Here is a 15,191-nt window from a genome sequence, read left to right as displayed (position 1 = left end):
TAACCGTTCACTGAAAGGTTCTTTGGGGAACCAAAATTTTATGACATTTGCTGGAAATATAACCTTTTGGAACTTTTTATTTTTTAAGAGTGCAAGGGAACATGGTAACTAATATATAAATATACAAACATGCATGTATAATTTTAAGAAAAAAAATATTTATATATTAATTATTTACAATTTAAATATAAAAATCTATAGAAACATGTAAATATTTTTAAAATATATACATGCATGTGTGTGTATTTATAAATACATAATTATTCTACACAGTACACACACATATATGATGTAAACAAAAACTTTTATTCTGCAAACGATTAATTGCGATTAATCGTTATGCATCCCTAGTGTTGACAAATAGTACTGGCATATTTTACATTCTTATTTTCTAAATGTCATAATCTTGTTTAACAAACAAGTATTCATTACTTAAATGAGCTCATTGTTTCTGCATTACATTTTTTGTTTAAATTAATAAATTTTTAGCTAACTGATTTTGTATACAGGTGAAACTCTAAAAATTTGAATATGGTGCAAAAGTTCATTTATTTCAGTAACTCAACTTAAAAGCTGAAACTAATATATTATATAGACTCATTACATGCAAAGTGAGATATTTCAAGCCTTTATTTGTTATAATTTTGATGATTATGGCTTATGAAAACCCCAAATTCAAAATTAGAATATTGTGAAAAGGTTTTCATAAGCTTGTAATCATCAAAATTATAATAAATACAGGCTTGAAATATCTCACTTTGCATGTAATGAGTCTATATAATATATTAGTTTCACCTTTTAAGTTGAATTACTGAAATAAATGAACTTTTGCACCATATTCTCATTTTTCCAGTTTCACCTGTATGTACATTTCTGAAATACACATAGCTTAGACATTACCTCTGATAACAGATCACTCTGAATTGCATGCACTTTCTGTAAAGCTGACTATACAAATAAACGTGAATTGAATTATTGATCACGAACCTGGATGAAGGCTGTAGCATGTGACGTTGGTTCCCTGCAGTCTCTTGGCCAGCTGGTGGGTGAAGAGCACATTACAGAGCTTGCTGTGAGTGTAGGCCCTGAATAAATCGGCGTCGGATGATCCCAGAGTGAGTTTCTTGTGTGTGTTGATGCAGTCGAAGTCAATAGTGCCCAGATCGTGGCCACAAGACGACACGTTGACCACCCTGCTCGGCGCACACTCCTTCAGACGCTCCAGCAGGAGATTGGTCAGCAGGAACGGACCGATGTGATTGACACCCAGGATCATCCCAAGGCCATCTTCAGTGAGTCCTGGACTGGCCAGTGCTGGACAACACACACACATATATAAAAAACAGGTGTCATTCATCATGATGTTGGTGGGCAAAAGTTTGGAACAAAAACCGTTCTTCTGCTCACCAAGGCTACATTTATGTGATCACAAATACAGGAAAAACAGTGAAACATTATTACAATTTAAAATAGCAGTTTTCTATGTAAATATATAATAAAGTGTAATTTATTCCTGTGATCAAAGCTGAATTTTCAGCATCATTACTCCAGTCTTCAGTGTCACATGATCCTTCACAAATCCGTATAATATGATGACCCTGGACCACAAAACCAGTCATAAGGGTCAATTTTTTTAAAAATTTGATTTATACATCATCTGAAAGCTGAATAAATAATCTCTCCAGTGATGTGTGGTTTGTTATGATAGGACAATATTTGGTCGAGACACAACTATTGAAAATCTGGAATCTGAGGAGCAGAAAAATGTAAACATTGAGAAAAATCTCCTTTAAAGTTGTGCATTTATGTTCACGATTGTGCTGCATTCACTCACAAAAATACATGTTTTATATATTTACGGTAGGACATTTACTAAATATCTTCATGGAACATGATCTTAATATCCTCATGATTTTTGGCATAAAAGAAAAATGGATAATTTTGACCCATACAATGTATAGTTGGCTATTGCCACAGATATACCCGTGCGGCTCCAGACTGGGTTTGTGCTCTAGCGTCACGTATGATTTGATGCTCAAGAAACATTTATGATTATTATCAGTGCTGAAAAGACAATTAATGAAAAGCTATTAAATTAATAACATTGATTAATAAAAATTGAGCAGCATATTATAATTATTTCAAAGGATCATGTGACAGTGAAGATTTGTCAGTTGTACACGTGTTCAAGACTTAATTTTGTTTGTTTTTCTATACATTTTGTGTCCAGATGGTTTTACCTGCGTTATTAATAAGCAGGTCCAGTCTGCGCTCGGCCTTCAGGAAGTTCTCAGCAAACAAGCCGATTGATTTCTGACTTGCAAGATCCAGTTGCATGAAGATCACATTCTCATTTCCAGTTTCCTATATAAGGAAAGTATTATAATGTTCTATTATTTACAATGTTTGTGCAATAATAGATAGTAAGTAAAGCAGTGTAAAAATGTACCATTCATAAAAATTATTACTAATAGATATTACCAATTATTTTATAACTTTTTAGCAGTTATTAATGTATTTGTATTGCAAGTTTTCTGACATATTTAAAGGAACACTCCGACTTTTTTGGACTTTAGGCTATTCACCGTATCCCCCAGAGTTAGATAAGTCCATACATACCTTTTTCATCTCCGTGCGTGCTATAAGTCTGTTTGACGCACCCACCGCTAGCCTAGCTTAGCACAAAGACTGGATGTAAATGGTTGCAGCTAGCATACTAATCCAAATAAGTGACAAAATAACGCAAACATTTTCCTATTTACATGTTGTGATTTGTATAGTCACAGAGTGTACAAAAAACAAAGTCACATGAGACACAGACATATTTTAACTGTATAAATACTGGGAACTATATTCTCTGAAGGCGAAGCACTGCTACTTGGGCGGAGTGATAACCGCAGCACCTGAGACGCGCCGTTGGTTTTGTTGACAGAAGAAACAACGGCGCGTCCCAAAAAGTCGGAGTGTTCCTTTAATATGCAATGTGCACAATTTGCATGTACACAGCAGAAATCTGAACGATTGATGACAACTGAACAGTTTGATTTTGTTGACATATTAGAGTTAAAGGTTTTTACTGAGGGAATTGTGGATTTCTCTTTTCATCTCTGCATAAATCAGAAAATACTGTCAACAGGCAGCAAAAAATACATTTCACCATGTTTTTAAGATTTAAATGTTATATAAAAACAGACAAATTGTATATATTAACAAACCCTTCTATAAAAACCTGCAGAATATAGATAGGAATAAAACTGTAAAATCTGGTGCATGTAAGTGCAGCTGAGGTGGAGAAAAAACTGGTAGACTATATGTATTATAATTTAAATCTAGATGCAAATTGAGAATAAAGAAAAAAAAATTCACTAGTCTGAAAAACAACACAATATGAAAAGCCAAATATCTGAAAATCAACCAGTGCACGGAAATACAATGTTTGTGCCTGTAGTGTCTTGCCATAGTATGATGTTTATTAGTAAATTAAAGGTAGGGTAGGTCAAAATTGTCTAAAAAAACTTTTATTCAAATTTGTTTAAACTGTCTTTATATACCAATGCATAATTAAAATGCAAGTACTCTGAAAAAGAGAGTATAAAAACTGAGTGACTCTAGTGTATTTAATCTTCAATAAACACAGCTCATTAATTCCATTCACTCCCGCCTAAAAACGCGCACGTGGGCGGAGCCAGTAATAGCGGCGGTAGTCATGGCGACGGAGAGTGACAGTCGCGCAAGCCAATCACTTGTTTCGTCCCGGTAGGAATTAATGAGCTGTGTTTTTTGAAGATTAAATACACTAGAGTCACTCAATCTTTATACTCTCTTTTTCAAAGTACTTACATTTTAATTATGTATTGGTATATAAAGACAGTTTAAGCCAATTTGAAAAAAAGTTCTTTAGACAATTCTTACCACCTTTAATGAGTTATTCAAAAGTGTTGACAAATAGTATTCACATATTGCACAAGTGTTACAATATGAAAAAAAATTGGGAAGTTTTTAGATTTTAGTCCAATGCAATAACATCGACAAGCATTTTTGGGTCCGGGAAAATCCTCTCCGGGTCAAAATGACCTGAACACAATTTAAGGATTTTGCCACAAGAATTGTTTTGAGATTCATTATACTTGTTTTACTGTTCAAGATTCGCTGAAGAGGCTCTAATGTGACAACATGCCCCACTATTGGGTCAATACGAACACATATAAACCTTCCCTGTGACAACATGCCCCACTATGGCTCAATACGAACACATATAAACCTTCCCTGTGACAACATGCCCCACTATTGGCTCAATACGAACACATATAAACCTTCCCTGTGACAACATGCCCCACTATTGGGTCAATACGAACGCATATACACCTTGTCTGTGACAACATGCCCCACTATTGGGTCAATACGAACGCATATAAACCTTCCCTGTGACAACATGCCCCACTATTGGGTCAATACGAACACATATAAACCTTCCCTGTGACAACATGCCCCACTATTGGGTCAATACGAACGCATATAAACCTTCCCTGTGACAACATGCCCCACTATTGGGTCAATACGAACGCATATAAACCTTCCCTGTGACAACATGCCCCACTATTGGCTCAATACGAACACATATAAACCTTCCCTGTGACAACATGCCCCACTATTGGGTCAATACGAACACATATAAACCTTCCCTGTGACAACATGCCCCACTATTGGGTCAATACGAACGCATATAAACCTTCCCTGTGACAACATGCCCCACTATTGGGTCAATATGAACGCATATAAACCTTCCCTGTGACAACATGCCCCACTATTGGCTCAATACGAACACATATAAACCTTCCCTGTGACAACATGCCCCACTATTGGGTCAATATGAACACATATAAACCTTCCCTGTGACAACATGCCCCACTATTGGGTCAATACGAACACATATAAACCTTCCCTGTGACAACATGCCCCACTATTGGGTCAATAGGAACGCATATAAACCTTCCCTGTGACAACATGCCCCACTATTGGGTCAATATGAACACATATAAACCTTCCCTGTGACAACATGCCCCACTATTGGGTCAATAGAAACGCATATAAACCTTCCCTGTGACAACATGCCCCGGTCTTCCTCACACTCACCATCCGGATCTCTCGAGCTGCTTCTTCTCCTCTCTGTTTGCTTCGACAGGCCAGAATCACGCGTCCTCCTCTCGCCGCCATCGCAGACGCAGTCGCTTTCCCAATCCCAGTGTTCCCACCTGTCAGACACAACGCATACAGACATTATGGAATATGTCTTCTGTATGATTCTGCATGGACCGACACAGAATCATAACTGCATGTGAAGTATTTACACTTGCTGAACTTCATTTAGATCAGTGCTTCACAACCTTTTGACCTCAATTGTCCACAGAAATATTTGAAGCACAACTTATTAAAATGCCCATGGTTTCATATAAACTTCCCCAGGTCAATAAATCACACTTTCTTTCCACAAAATTCATAAAATTTTTAATTCAAGTCATTTTGAGGCCCATTTCTCCATATAAAAATATTTTGTATTATCTATTATATGTCATAAAATGCTTATATTCATTTTAGTGTTATTTTAGTATTGCTGCAACACTACACTCTAAAAAATGCTGGGTTGTTTCAACCCAATTTGGGGTCAAATATGGACAAATCCAAACGTTGGGTTAAAAATGTAATAAAAAAATTTAACCCAACGGCTGGGTTTGTCCATATTTGACCCCAAATTGGGTTGAAACAACCCAGCATTTTTTAGAGTGTAGTGTACACTGTAAACAATTATTGCTGTGATTATTTATCACAACTTAAAATCCAACGTTGTTTCAACTTGACTTAAAATATGAAGTTTAGTTAACTTCAGTTTAGTTTAGTTTAGTTAAGTTAGATATTTAAGTTATCTCAACAAATTTTAAGTTGTTATAACTAATTGTAGCCACATTGTTGTTTTTTAGTATTATTACATAATAATAATACTAAAAATACTAAAAAATAAAAGCTATTTTCAAAAATAAAAACTACATAGTGTTGCATTTTAAGTATTTTTTTCTTACCTTGGCTTGTATATAAATATATATATACACTCAAAAAAATGCTGGGTTGTTTCAACCCAATTTTGGGTCAAATATGGACAAACCCAGCCGTTGGGTTACATTTTTAAAATACATTTTTAACCCAACGTTTGGGGTTTGTCCATATTTGACCCAAAATTGGGTTGAAACAACCCAGCATTTTTTAGAGTGTATATATAATATTGCTATTTAGGTTTAATTTTTTTAGTTCAGTTTTAGTTTTTATTTATTTCCAGTTAGTCCAGTTAATTTAGTTTAAGATTTTCATCTAATATATATATAAATTATTGCAGTTTTAATTCTGTTAATGATTGTAATGTTTTAGTTTTTAGTTAGCAATAATTTAGTTTAGAAGAAGAGTGATTTTACAGGAAATAACAATCACGATATCTCTTTAAGATCACAGTTAAATGGAGATATTTGCTGAATTAGTTTTTGTCCTAGTTTACACAAACACTGTTTATCTCTCTGTACTTCTCCTGAATCTCCACACCTCTGATTTCGTTTCGCCCGAGGGATAAACATCTACGAAGTTCAACAGCGTCTGAGAAATCATGCAGACTAAACTTTCCCACAGAAGTGTGTTCACCTACCGGTTACAATGACCGTCTTCCCGTGTAGTTTGGCAGTGCCTGTGAAGGTCTTCCTATGAACAAAAATCCTATGACCAATAAAATATGCGACTAATAAAGCCACAATAACCATAAAGAGAATCATATTTGCAGTGGTGAGCGCAGCAGTTCCTCAGACACTGAATGAACTTGCAGATCTGGAGTCACACCCGCTTTAAACACTGCCTGATATTCTGGAATGTGTGTGTGTGTGTGTGTGTGTGTGTGTGTGTGTGTGTGTGTGTGTGTGTGTGTGTGTGTGTGTGTTATATAATGACTTCCGGGTGATAAACAACATTTACTCAGGCCCCTTATACACGATAAAGTTGAGGAATCAGTGCAAAGTCACCGTGTTTCGGGACAGACGACACCTTTCACCTTTCCTCCAGTCCGTATCCCACAATGCATGCTATTCAAGAACTTGCTGGACTGAATACCATGCAGATTACAACTTTATAAATGACTTATCTTACATTTACTCTTTGTTTTGTTAGTGCTGTTATATGCAAGCATATGCAAAGCAAACAAGTTGTGTTTCAATTTTTATATTCTTTACAGTGTTTGATAAAGCCTCACATTTTCTTATGTGACATTTGTCAGTGAACTCGATCAGCATGCTGTAAATGTATGTAATTTTTAGATTTGTTTGAAATAAGCAACATTTCTTTTTTACTTTCTAATAATGACGTTGCACGTTTCGGTGTCAGAGGGTTCCTCCAGTTATGAGCATTCATAATGTTGAACAATTATCTCCATAAATCAGACAGACACTTATGACTTTACTTTGTTGTTTGGCCACTCCAGTCATTCAGTCATATAAGTGTGTGTGTGTGTGTGTGTGTGTGTGTGTGTGTGTGTGTGTGTGTGTGTGTGTGTGTGTGTGTGTGTGTGTGTGTGTGTGTGTGTGTGTGTGTGTGTGTGTGTGTGTGTGTCCTCAATAACCCCATTTGGTTATTTTATTAATAACCAATTTTGACCCCTAAAGGGAACCTTCCCAGGACGTTCCCAGTGTTTATTTTTATAATAGCCCTATTTTATTATTATGCTAAAATGTGTTATTTTATTCAAAAAATATATTTTGCAGATACAGTTTATTAAAACCTGGATTAGATCGGGTCAAAATGCATTATAATTTTCAGATAAATCCAATTTTACATCTAAAAATATTAAGCGTATATGAACAAAGGCATACAAATCATAAATACCTGGTTTTGCAACTTTCTTTTCTGCGCGCCCCTGATCTTATTCTGCACGCGCTTCACCAGCACGCGCTTACCTCAGTCTTCAACAGAAAGCCGCTCGCATTTCGTTTTGCTGACTGACTAACATTAGTTTATCGACCTCTTTATTGAATAATTGCTTATAATTCATAATTATACGAGAGTAAATAGTGTGATTTCAGAGAAATTTGACACGTATAATTGAAGAGAACATGAAGTTAACCGATGAGTTTTTGTTTACTGACCAAAAGAGTCCCGCTAATTCAGTGTTAAGAAATGAACGTAACGTTAATGTATAATTGTTAACCGTGTTTAAATGTCTGTGGATAAAATTTATGTTTTAAAAGAGTGTTGAATAGGCCTAGGCTATCCTAAATATATGTGTGTGATGTTACTGCGCATGCGTAAAATCTCGTTTGTTGTAGACGGCATGTGGGTGGAGCGACAGTCTCACGGAACTCTTTACGATTACGACATTGACCATATTCATAAAACGCAACGTATACGGATTTTATTGAATATTTATGAGTAGGCTTTCGTTATTGGGTAATTTAAAAAAAGAAACCACAACCTCCTCATTATAAAAACTACCTGTAGCCTATTTCAGTTTCTATTTCAGAGGAAAATTAAAGTATCTGACAACACACCTGTAAGTTATTTACTTTATTCCCATTAATTGCATTTTTACCTTTGCTTTTATAGGCTACTTTTATAAAAAAAAAAAGTTATGAATGTTTTGGAGTGTTTTTAATGTCGAATGGATTTAGATAACCAGACATGATGTGTGTGAACGCCACTTAAAAGAATCAACGAGGAGTCTGTGTTGTTTTTGACATTTCTGAGACGGTCTAAGACTAAAACTGATCGTATTATAGAAGAAGAAGAAGAGTATCATTTAACTTAATGTGTCATGGGCAATCAAGTGACAATGACTCAGCCAAGACTTCATTCATCATCATCAAGCTGTCACATGTTTGTATATCTTATGATAATGATATTTGTGATCATTGGGACTTCACGATCATCTAAATCTAGAAAGAAGCAAACAAGTTATCTCTTAGCATTTTAAAGTCCACATGATATCAAAATTTAACATATTTACTTTGTTTGTGTAAATTGATCGTTTTGTGGTGAACAACAATTCATCCATGCAAGTCAATTTGGGCTTCATAATCTTTAATCAAAATCTGAATATGCCCCTCCCCTCTGCACTGCTTCCCTGATGACGTGTGTTTGACGGTTTTGGTTTCTGATTAACATCCGTAACCACGCCCCTCCAACTGACAGTAGACAGCCTGAATGAAACGCCTACTTTTCTAGATCCAATCAGGTGCTAGTTGGGAAAAAAAGCCACGCCCACTATTTTTCCTCATTTTATTCCGTTTCTCTCTGAAATACGTCACAACACTGAGATAAAGTCGGTTGCAACTTCCGGTTCACGCGGACTTTAAGGGAACTTGACACACCTTTTTTTAAGAAATGTCTTTGAAACCAGTTGTTTTTGTGTTTGACACAACAAAAACTCAAGTTTGACATAAACAGAATATATAATTATATATTATATTTGCGATTTTAATATCAAAATCATGGCAGAAGGATGTTAATTACTATGACACAACATTTACAGATAAACACTTACTGTAACTCACTCATGCTACATTTCTCGGAATTGCAAGAATACAGAATTATTAATAAATAATACCTACATATTATTTTTTAAAAATTGCTGGAAATGTATAGCATTATTAATCAGTAGATCTGTTTCTTTTGTGTTCTTTTAGTGACCATGGCGGACGGAAAACCCAGGGGAGAGGACACTGTGGACGCCAGACAAGGGAAAGCACAAGAGTATGTGTTTGATTTTGATGGAAATTGATTCATTACAAACATATAATTACAAGAATCCGTCGATGGATATGTAGGTCAGAATTAGAACGACCCATTGTTGATCGAGGAATCACTGAGAAAATCATCCAAAATGTTAAAGTCTACCCTGTAGTCTATAATTTTATCCCTTAAAACTCATCTTTGATCATGAAATTACATATTTAAAAAAAAATTTATTTGATAAAAATCCTTCATGCCTTAAAATATCTTGAATGTAACTCGCCGATGTACGTCACAATAGGGAAGAAAAGACGAGCACAGTTTCCGTTTCTTGCCGCTTACAGTGGAGTTCACATTGTGAAGTAGGGATGTCCCGATCAGGTTTTTTTGCCCTCGAGTACGAGTCCGAGTCATTTGATTTTGAGTATCTGCCGATACCGAATCCCGATCCGATACTTCTATAATAGGCCTACTAAAAAAAGAATAAAGAAGAGCGAAAAAAACATATCCAGGATGTTCCTTATTTTTTTTTTTCATTCACCGTATTTTAACATTCAACAACTCTGTTAAAAAACAGAGCACTTCTGTGAGGTAGCTTGAACAATCAAGTAATAAATAACATCAATTCTTCACTTTTGGACTTTAGTGCAACAGTCAATATAAAAAAGTCTAAAATAAAAACAAATAGCACCTCAACTTAAAATACCCAGCAGGCCAGGCACGTAAACAAATTTTTAAAAAGTGTATAAAAAAAATTATGATAATAAAATAAAATAATAAATAATATATATATATATATACACTAGGGGTGTAACGGTTCACAAAATTAATGGTTCGGTTCGATGCGATACAGTGGTGTCACGGTTCGGTACGTTTTCGATACAGCAAAAAGAAAGAAATGCCAGAGAAATTTCCTATTTATTAAAAGAAAAAATATTTTTAAATAAGTTTGAAATAATCTTGAAACTTTCAGGTTTATAAATGATCATCACATTAAAAATAACATTTAAATATATATTTATATATATAATATTTACATAATATTTGAGTTTTGAAGTGCTGGAAAAAGATGTGTGAAGTACTTGAAAGCGTTTCACTATTCCAGCCAAACTTCCACGGTCACAGTGAGTGTTACTACATTAGATCCATGGGGAATGTTGCTGATCTGTTGACTTAAAGTCTATTTAGTTCATTCACGGCACAATGTTTCTCCAGGTTTCCACGTTTGATCTGATAGAGATCTACGGTTAATAACAGAGAAATTTGAATGCTTCTCACTAGATCTCGCAGCGATGTTATTACTTCAGTGGCGAATTCAAATGTTTTCTTCAATGGATCTTTTAGCGCTGTGTAGTAACAAGTTTCGCTTGATCAAGATCGGCTCGCGCTGCACAGATGCTGCTGGTCCGAACTGATAAACTGTCCGTGAAGCACAATATAATGAGTAGCGCAGTTTCGTTCTGCTTTCATTACGTTTGCCATTTGATGTTGCGCAACGTTGTGGTGGTCGTGCCCTATGGTCCCCCTATGGAACCGGAAGCCTCGTACCGAAACGGTTCAATACGAATACATGTAAGTTACCATTACACCCCTAATATACATCCGAGTCCTGATCGGGAGGTAACGTCCCGATTCCGATCGAGTCTGAAACCACGTGATCGGATCGGGATCGGGACATCCCTATTGTGAAGTTAATGAAAGTATCTGCTACCTAACCACTTCCTGAAGTGACTTGTCAATAATTTCCACTTTAATTAGGAATGACTGATAAAAGTATTTGCTCTCGCAGGACTTCGTTTCTCACGGATGCCGGAGTCGATCAAACGGATGCGAAACCACGTTCTGATGCTTTCCAGTACAACATGAACTACGGCAGTCTGGGACAATGTGTGATCATCAACAACAAGAACTTCCACAGAAGCACAGGTAAGAGCTGGGAAGCACACAGACAGGTTTAAAGGTTTAGTTCAGGCGTTTCTTCTCATTTTAATCTCTTTAAAACAGCAATGGGAGTTCGTAACGGGTCAGACGAGGATGCAAGTAATGTGAAGAAGACCTTCTCAAAGCTAGGCTTCAAAGTCGAAACTAGAAATGATCAGACTGGCTCACAGATGGTGGATTTGTTAACTAAAGGTATGTTTTTGCAACACTGATTGATTGATTAGAATAATTGAATGGCTCATTAACTCTGGTCTTCCATCCTCAGTGTCTCGGGAGGATCACAGTAAGTCGGCCATGTTTGTGTGTGTGTTGTTGAGTCATGGAGACGATGGGGTGATTTATGGCACGGATGGTCCTATACCACTGAAGACGCTGTTTGAGCTCTTCAGAGTAGATCGCTGCAAGTCACTGGTGGGAAAACCCAAGCTTTTCTTCATTCAGGTGAGCGTCATGATAAGAGATGAGATGCGTTTCTTGCTCAAAAGGCTCATCTTGCAGACAGTGTTATTTTTGGTATAATTGGTATTATAACGTATCGTCTGAGGAAGAAGAAGATAGACGATGTACACTTCCGTTCAATAGTTTGGGATCGGAACGATTTTTAATGTTTTTAAAATAAGTCTCTTCTGCTCACATTTATTTGATACATTTTTTTATTTTTTATTATAGAACACATTTAGCCATCATAAAAGCCAACCAATCGGGTTGAGTTAACGTACACAACGGTGATAAAAATGCTAATCTGAACGCTTTTTGACGCTTTTTTTCTAAAAGTGGACCAGGCCTAAATGTGTTTTTTTTTGGTCGAGACCAAGTGGTTATGGTAAGGGGCGGGACATTTCCCAAACACACTCCAAGCGCTCGACTAATCACAACACACTGCTCCAGCCGACCAATCAGAGCACAGTGTGCTTTTCAGAAGGAGGGGCTTCATAGAGACAGGAAGTGAACAGAGCGTTACTGACAGACTGGGAAGAGAGGAGCCGCAACAATGGAGAATATGAGGAAAATAATCAACATTCAAGCAGGAAAACCTGTTCTAGTAGAGCCTGAAAACACATCTTTGTAAAATGGCATAAAATATCATATTTAAAGTCCCCCTGTATTTAATAATTGTATCCCTTAAAACTCATCTTTGATCACCAAAATGACATTTAAATGTTATTTCCTTAAAAAAAATGTCTTCATGTCTTAAAATATGTAGAATGTAACCCGACACCCTTGCCTCATTTATTAGTATGCGCTGTTCTATGAATATGCAAATGAGCCCCGCCTCCACTCACTCACTCACTCAGAGATCCAGTGGGTGACGATCACACGTTGATCTGATTGGTTACAAGGTAGTGTGTGACGTCAGAAACGCCAGCGATTTCAAACCGTGTTTTTGAGACTGTCTTTGGTTCACTGCAGTTTTAAGCAGAAAATACTCAGCAATGCTGTCGACTTATGAATTTACACATGGTTTGTCTTAAAGCAGATTAAAAAGACCACAATAAAAGCTGGATTTTGACTTAAGAGGGTTGCTTAAGTTGCTCTTTCACGGATGTGTTGATAATGTGTGTGTCTCCAGGCTTGTCGAGGCACAGACCTGGACTCTGGCATTGAAACCGATGGTGAAACTGACACGGAAACAAATAAAATTCCTGTGGAGGCCGATTTTCTGTATATGTACTCCACGGCACCAGGTATCTAATGTCTCGCTCAATGCAGTTCCCTCACAGAAACAAACGCACTCGCCCTCAAACGTGTGTTTTCTGTCTCTCCTCAGGGTATTACTCCTGGAGGAACGTCACTCAGGGTTCCTGGTTCATCTCCTCGCTCTGTGAGATGCTGTCAAAATACGGCAATCAACTGGAGATCATGCAGATCATGACGCGTGTCAACCAGAAGGTGGCGCTGGACTTCGAATCCTCCTGCAATTTGCCAGGGTTCGGTGGCAAGAAACAGATACCGTGCATTGTATCTTTGCTGACCAAAGAACTTTACTTTCCCAAATAATTCATCTTTATTTTACTGATTAAGTTTCAATGGAATAAGAATACTTTTTTAAATAATTTTTATGTACAGTCAAACCTAAATGTATTCAGACACCGTCAACATTTCTCACATTATAACTATAATTTAGAAAATAATAAAATATGAGCAGAACTCAGTTGATATCTGACAGGTTTTGTCCATCTTCTGTTAGACTGTCACACACACACACACACACACACACACACACACACACACACACACAGGTTTTGTCCATCTTCTGTTAGACTCTCACACACACACAGGTTTTGTCCATCTTCTGTTAGACTGTCTCACACATGAATTATGTTGAATATCTGTCAGCTGGTAAATTTAACTACACAATTAGATAATACCAGTTTAGCTCAACCAGTGACCAAGCAATGCTTCATTGTGTTCAGTGTGTGTGTAAAAAGAGCATTAGCAGTTACAGACACACACTGAAGAACACATGATCAGCTAAAAGTGTCCCGATCAGTTTTGCTCCCAAATTTTTATAAATTTTACTGGTAGTCACTGTATGAAGAATTTTTGGGTATAATGTCACAGTTTACTTTATTTTGCTCTCCTCACTTACATTAATGAACTATAGTGAAAAAATATCAAATTATATCTGATGTCTGAACAATTTTTGGTTTGACTGTCGCAGTTTAGTGACAGATTACAGTCAGAACGGAAAGAAACGAATAATTAATATTTAAGGGAAACACTGTATTTTAAAGCACTATTATCTGATCAGGAGTATGAAATCACCATCTAGTCTTTTTAGTTGTGGTGTGGGAAATGTTTACAGTGCTGGTTTTGACAGACGGCTCTTTATTAATCTTTATATGCACATATACATATATGTCTGTCATTATTTAAGCCTCATCTGAATGTTTGCGTTGTTTACTCTATGAAAGTTCAGATCAAGAAAATGTGAATATAAACATTAGCACAATTTTAATGATGATAAATAAACACTTTGGTATTTAATTTGTGTGTGTTGTGTAATTAGCTTTGAGTTGAGCAAATGCTGAAGACAAGAGAAGAGAAATGTCAAAAACAAGATAAAGAGCGTGTGTGTGTGCGTGTGCGTGTGCGTGTGCGTGTGTGTGTGTGTGTGTTTGTGTGTGTGTGTGTGTGTGTGTGTGTGTGTGTGTGTGTGTGTGTGTGTGTGTGAGAGAGATGTATACCCAGCAAACACAGAACATTCCATAGTTCCCATTTGGTTATTTTATTGTTAACCAATTTTGCCACCTAAAGGGAACCTCCCCGGACATTCCCTACAGGTTATTTAGTGTTTATTTTTTATAATAGGCCTATTTTATTATTATGCTAAAAAATGTGTAATTTTTCAAATTTTGCAGATACAGTTTATTAAAACCTGGATTAGATCGCGTCAAAACGCATTATAATTTTCAGATAAATCTAATTTTACAGCTAAAAATATTAAGCCAAGCGTATATGAAAAGCATATACAAATCATAAATACGTGGGTTTGTGTA

The 15,191-nt window shown here is 36.3% G+C and overlaps 1 protein-coding gene across 2 annotated transcripts; it reads left to right on the top strand.

Annotated features, from left to right (window-relative positions):
• The first annotated feature begins 5,270 nt into the window (after nt 1-5,270).
• Nucleotides 5,271-14,677, top strand: LOC307007677 (caspase-3-like). Of its 2 annotated transcripts, none has more exons than XM_079629941.1 (7): nt 5,271-5,340; nt 9,705-9,771; nt 11,540-11,676; nt 11,755-11,883; nt 11,957-12,132; nt 13,262-13,376; nt 13,460-14,671. In XM_079629941.1, coding segments are annotated over exons 1-7 (855 nt in total). In that variant the 5' UTR covers nt 5,271-5,339; the 3' UTR covers nt 13,690-14,671. The 2 variants fall into 2 exon arrangements, with proteins under 2 accessions (XP_079486067.1, XP_079486068.1); XM_079629942.1 differs by lacking the exon at nt 5,271-5,340 and adding an exon at nt 8,376-8,572 and having other exon boundaries at nt 13,460-14,677.
• Nucleotides 14,678-15,191: the final 514 nt, after the last annotated feature.

The sequence above is a fragment of the Phoxinus phoxinus genome (assembly GCF_949152265.1).
Source record: "Phoxinus phoxinus genome assembly, chromosome: 12".
In the NCBI taxonomy this organism is placed as follows: domain Eukaryota; kingdom Metazoa; phylum Chordata; class Actinopteri; order Cypriniformes; family Leuciscidae; genus Phoxinus; species Phoxinus phoxinus.
The sequence above is the reverse complement of the archived record's forward strand: the minus strand, read 5'-3'. Positions and strand labels throughout refer to the sequence as shown.

What these genes read in the sequence shown, in the direction of transcription:
- LOC307007677 (XM_079629941.1), top strand. An exon ending in AGACAAGGGAAAGCACAAGA is followed by an intron (nt 9,772 to 11,539) that starts GTATGTGTTTGA and finishes TTGCTCTCGCAG; the next exon opens with GACTTCGTTTCTCACGGATG. An exon ending in GAACTTCCACAGAAGCACAG is followed by an intron (nt 11,677 to 11,754) that starts GTAAGAGCTGGG and finishes TCTTTAAAACAG; the next exon opens with CAATGGGAGTTCGTAACGGG.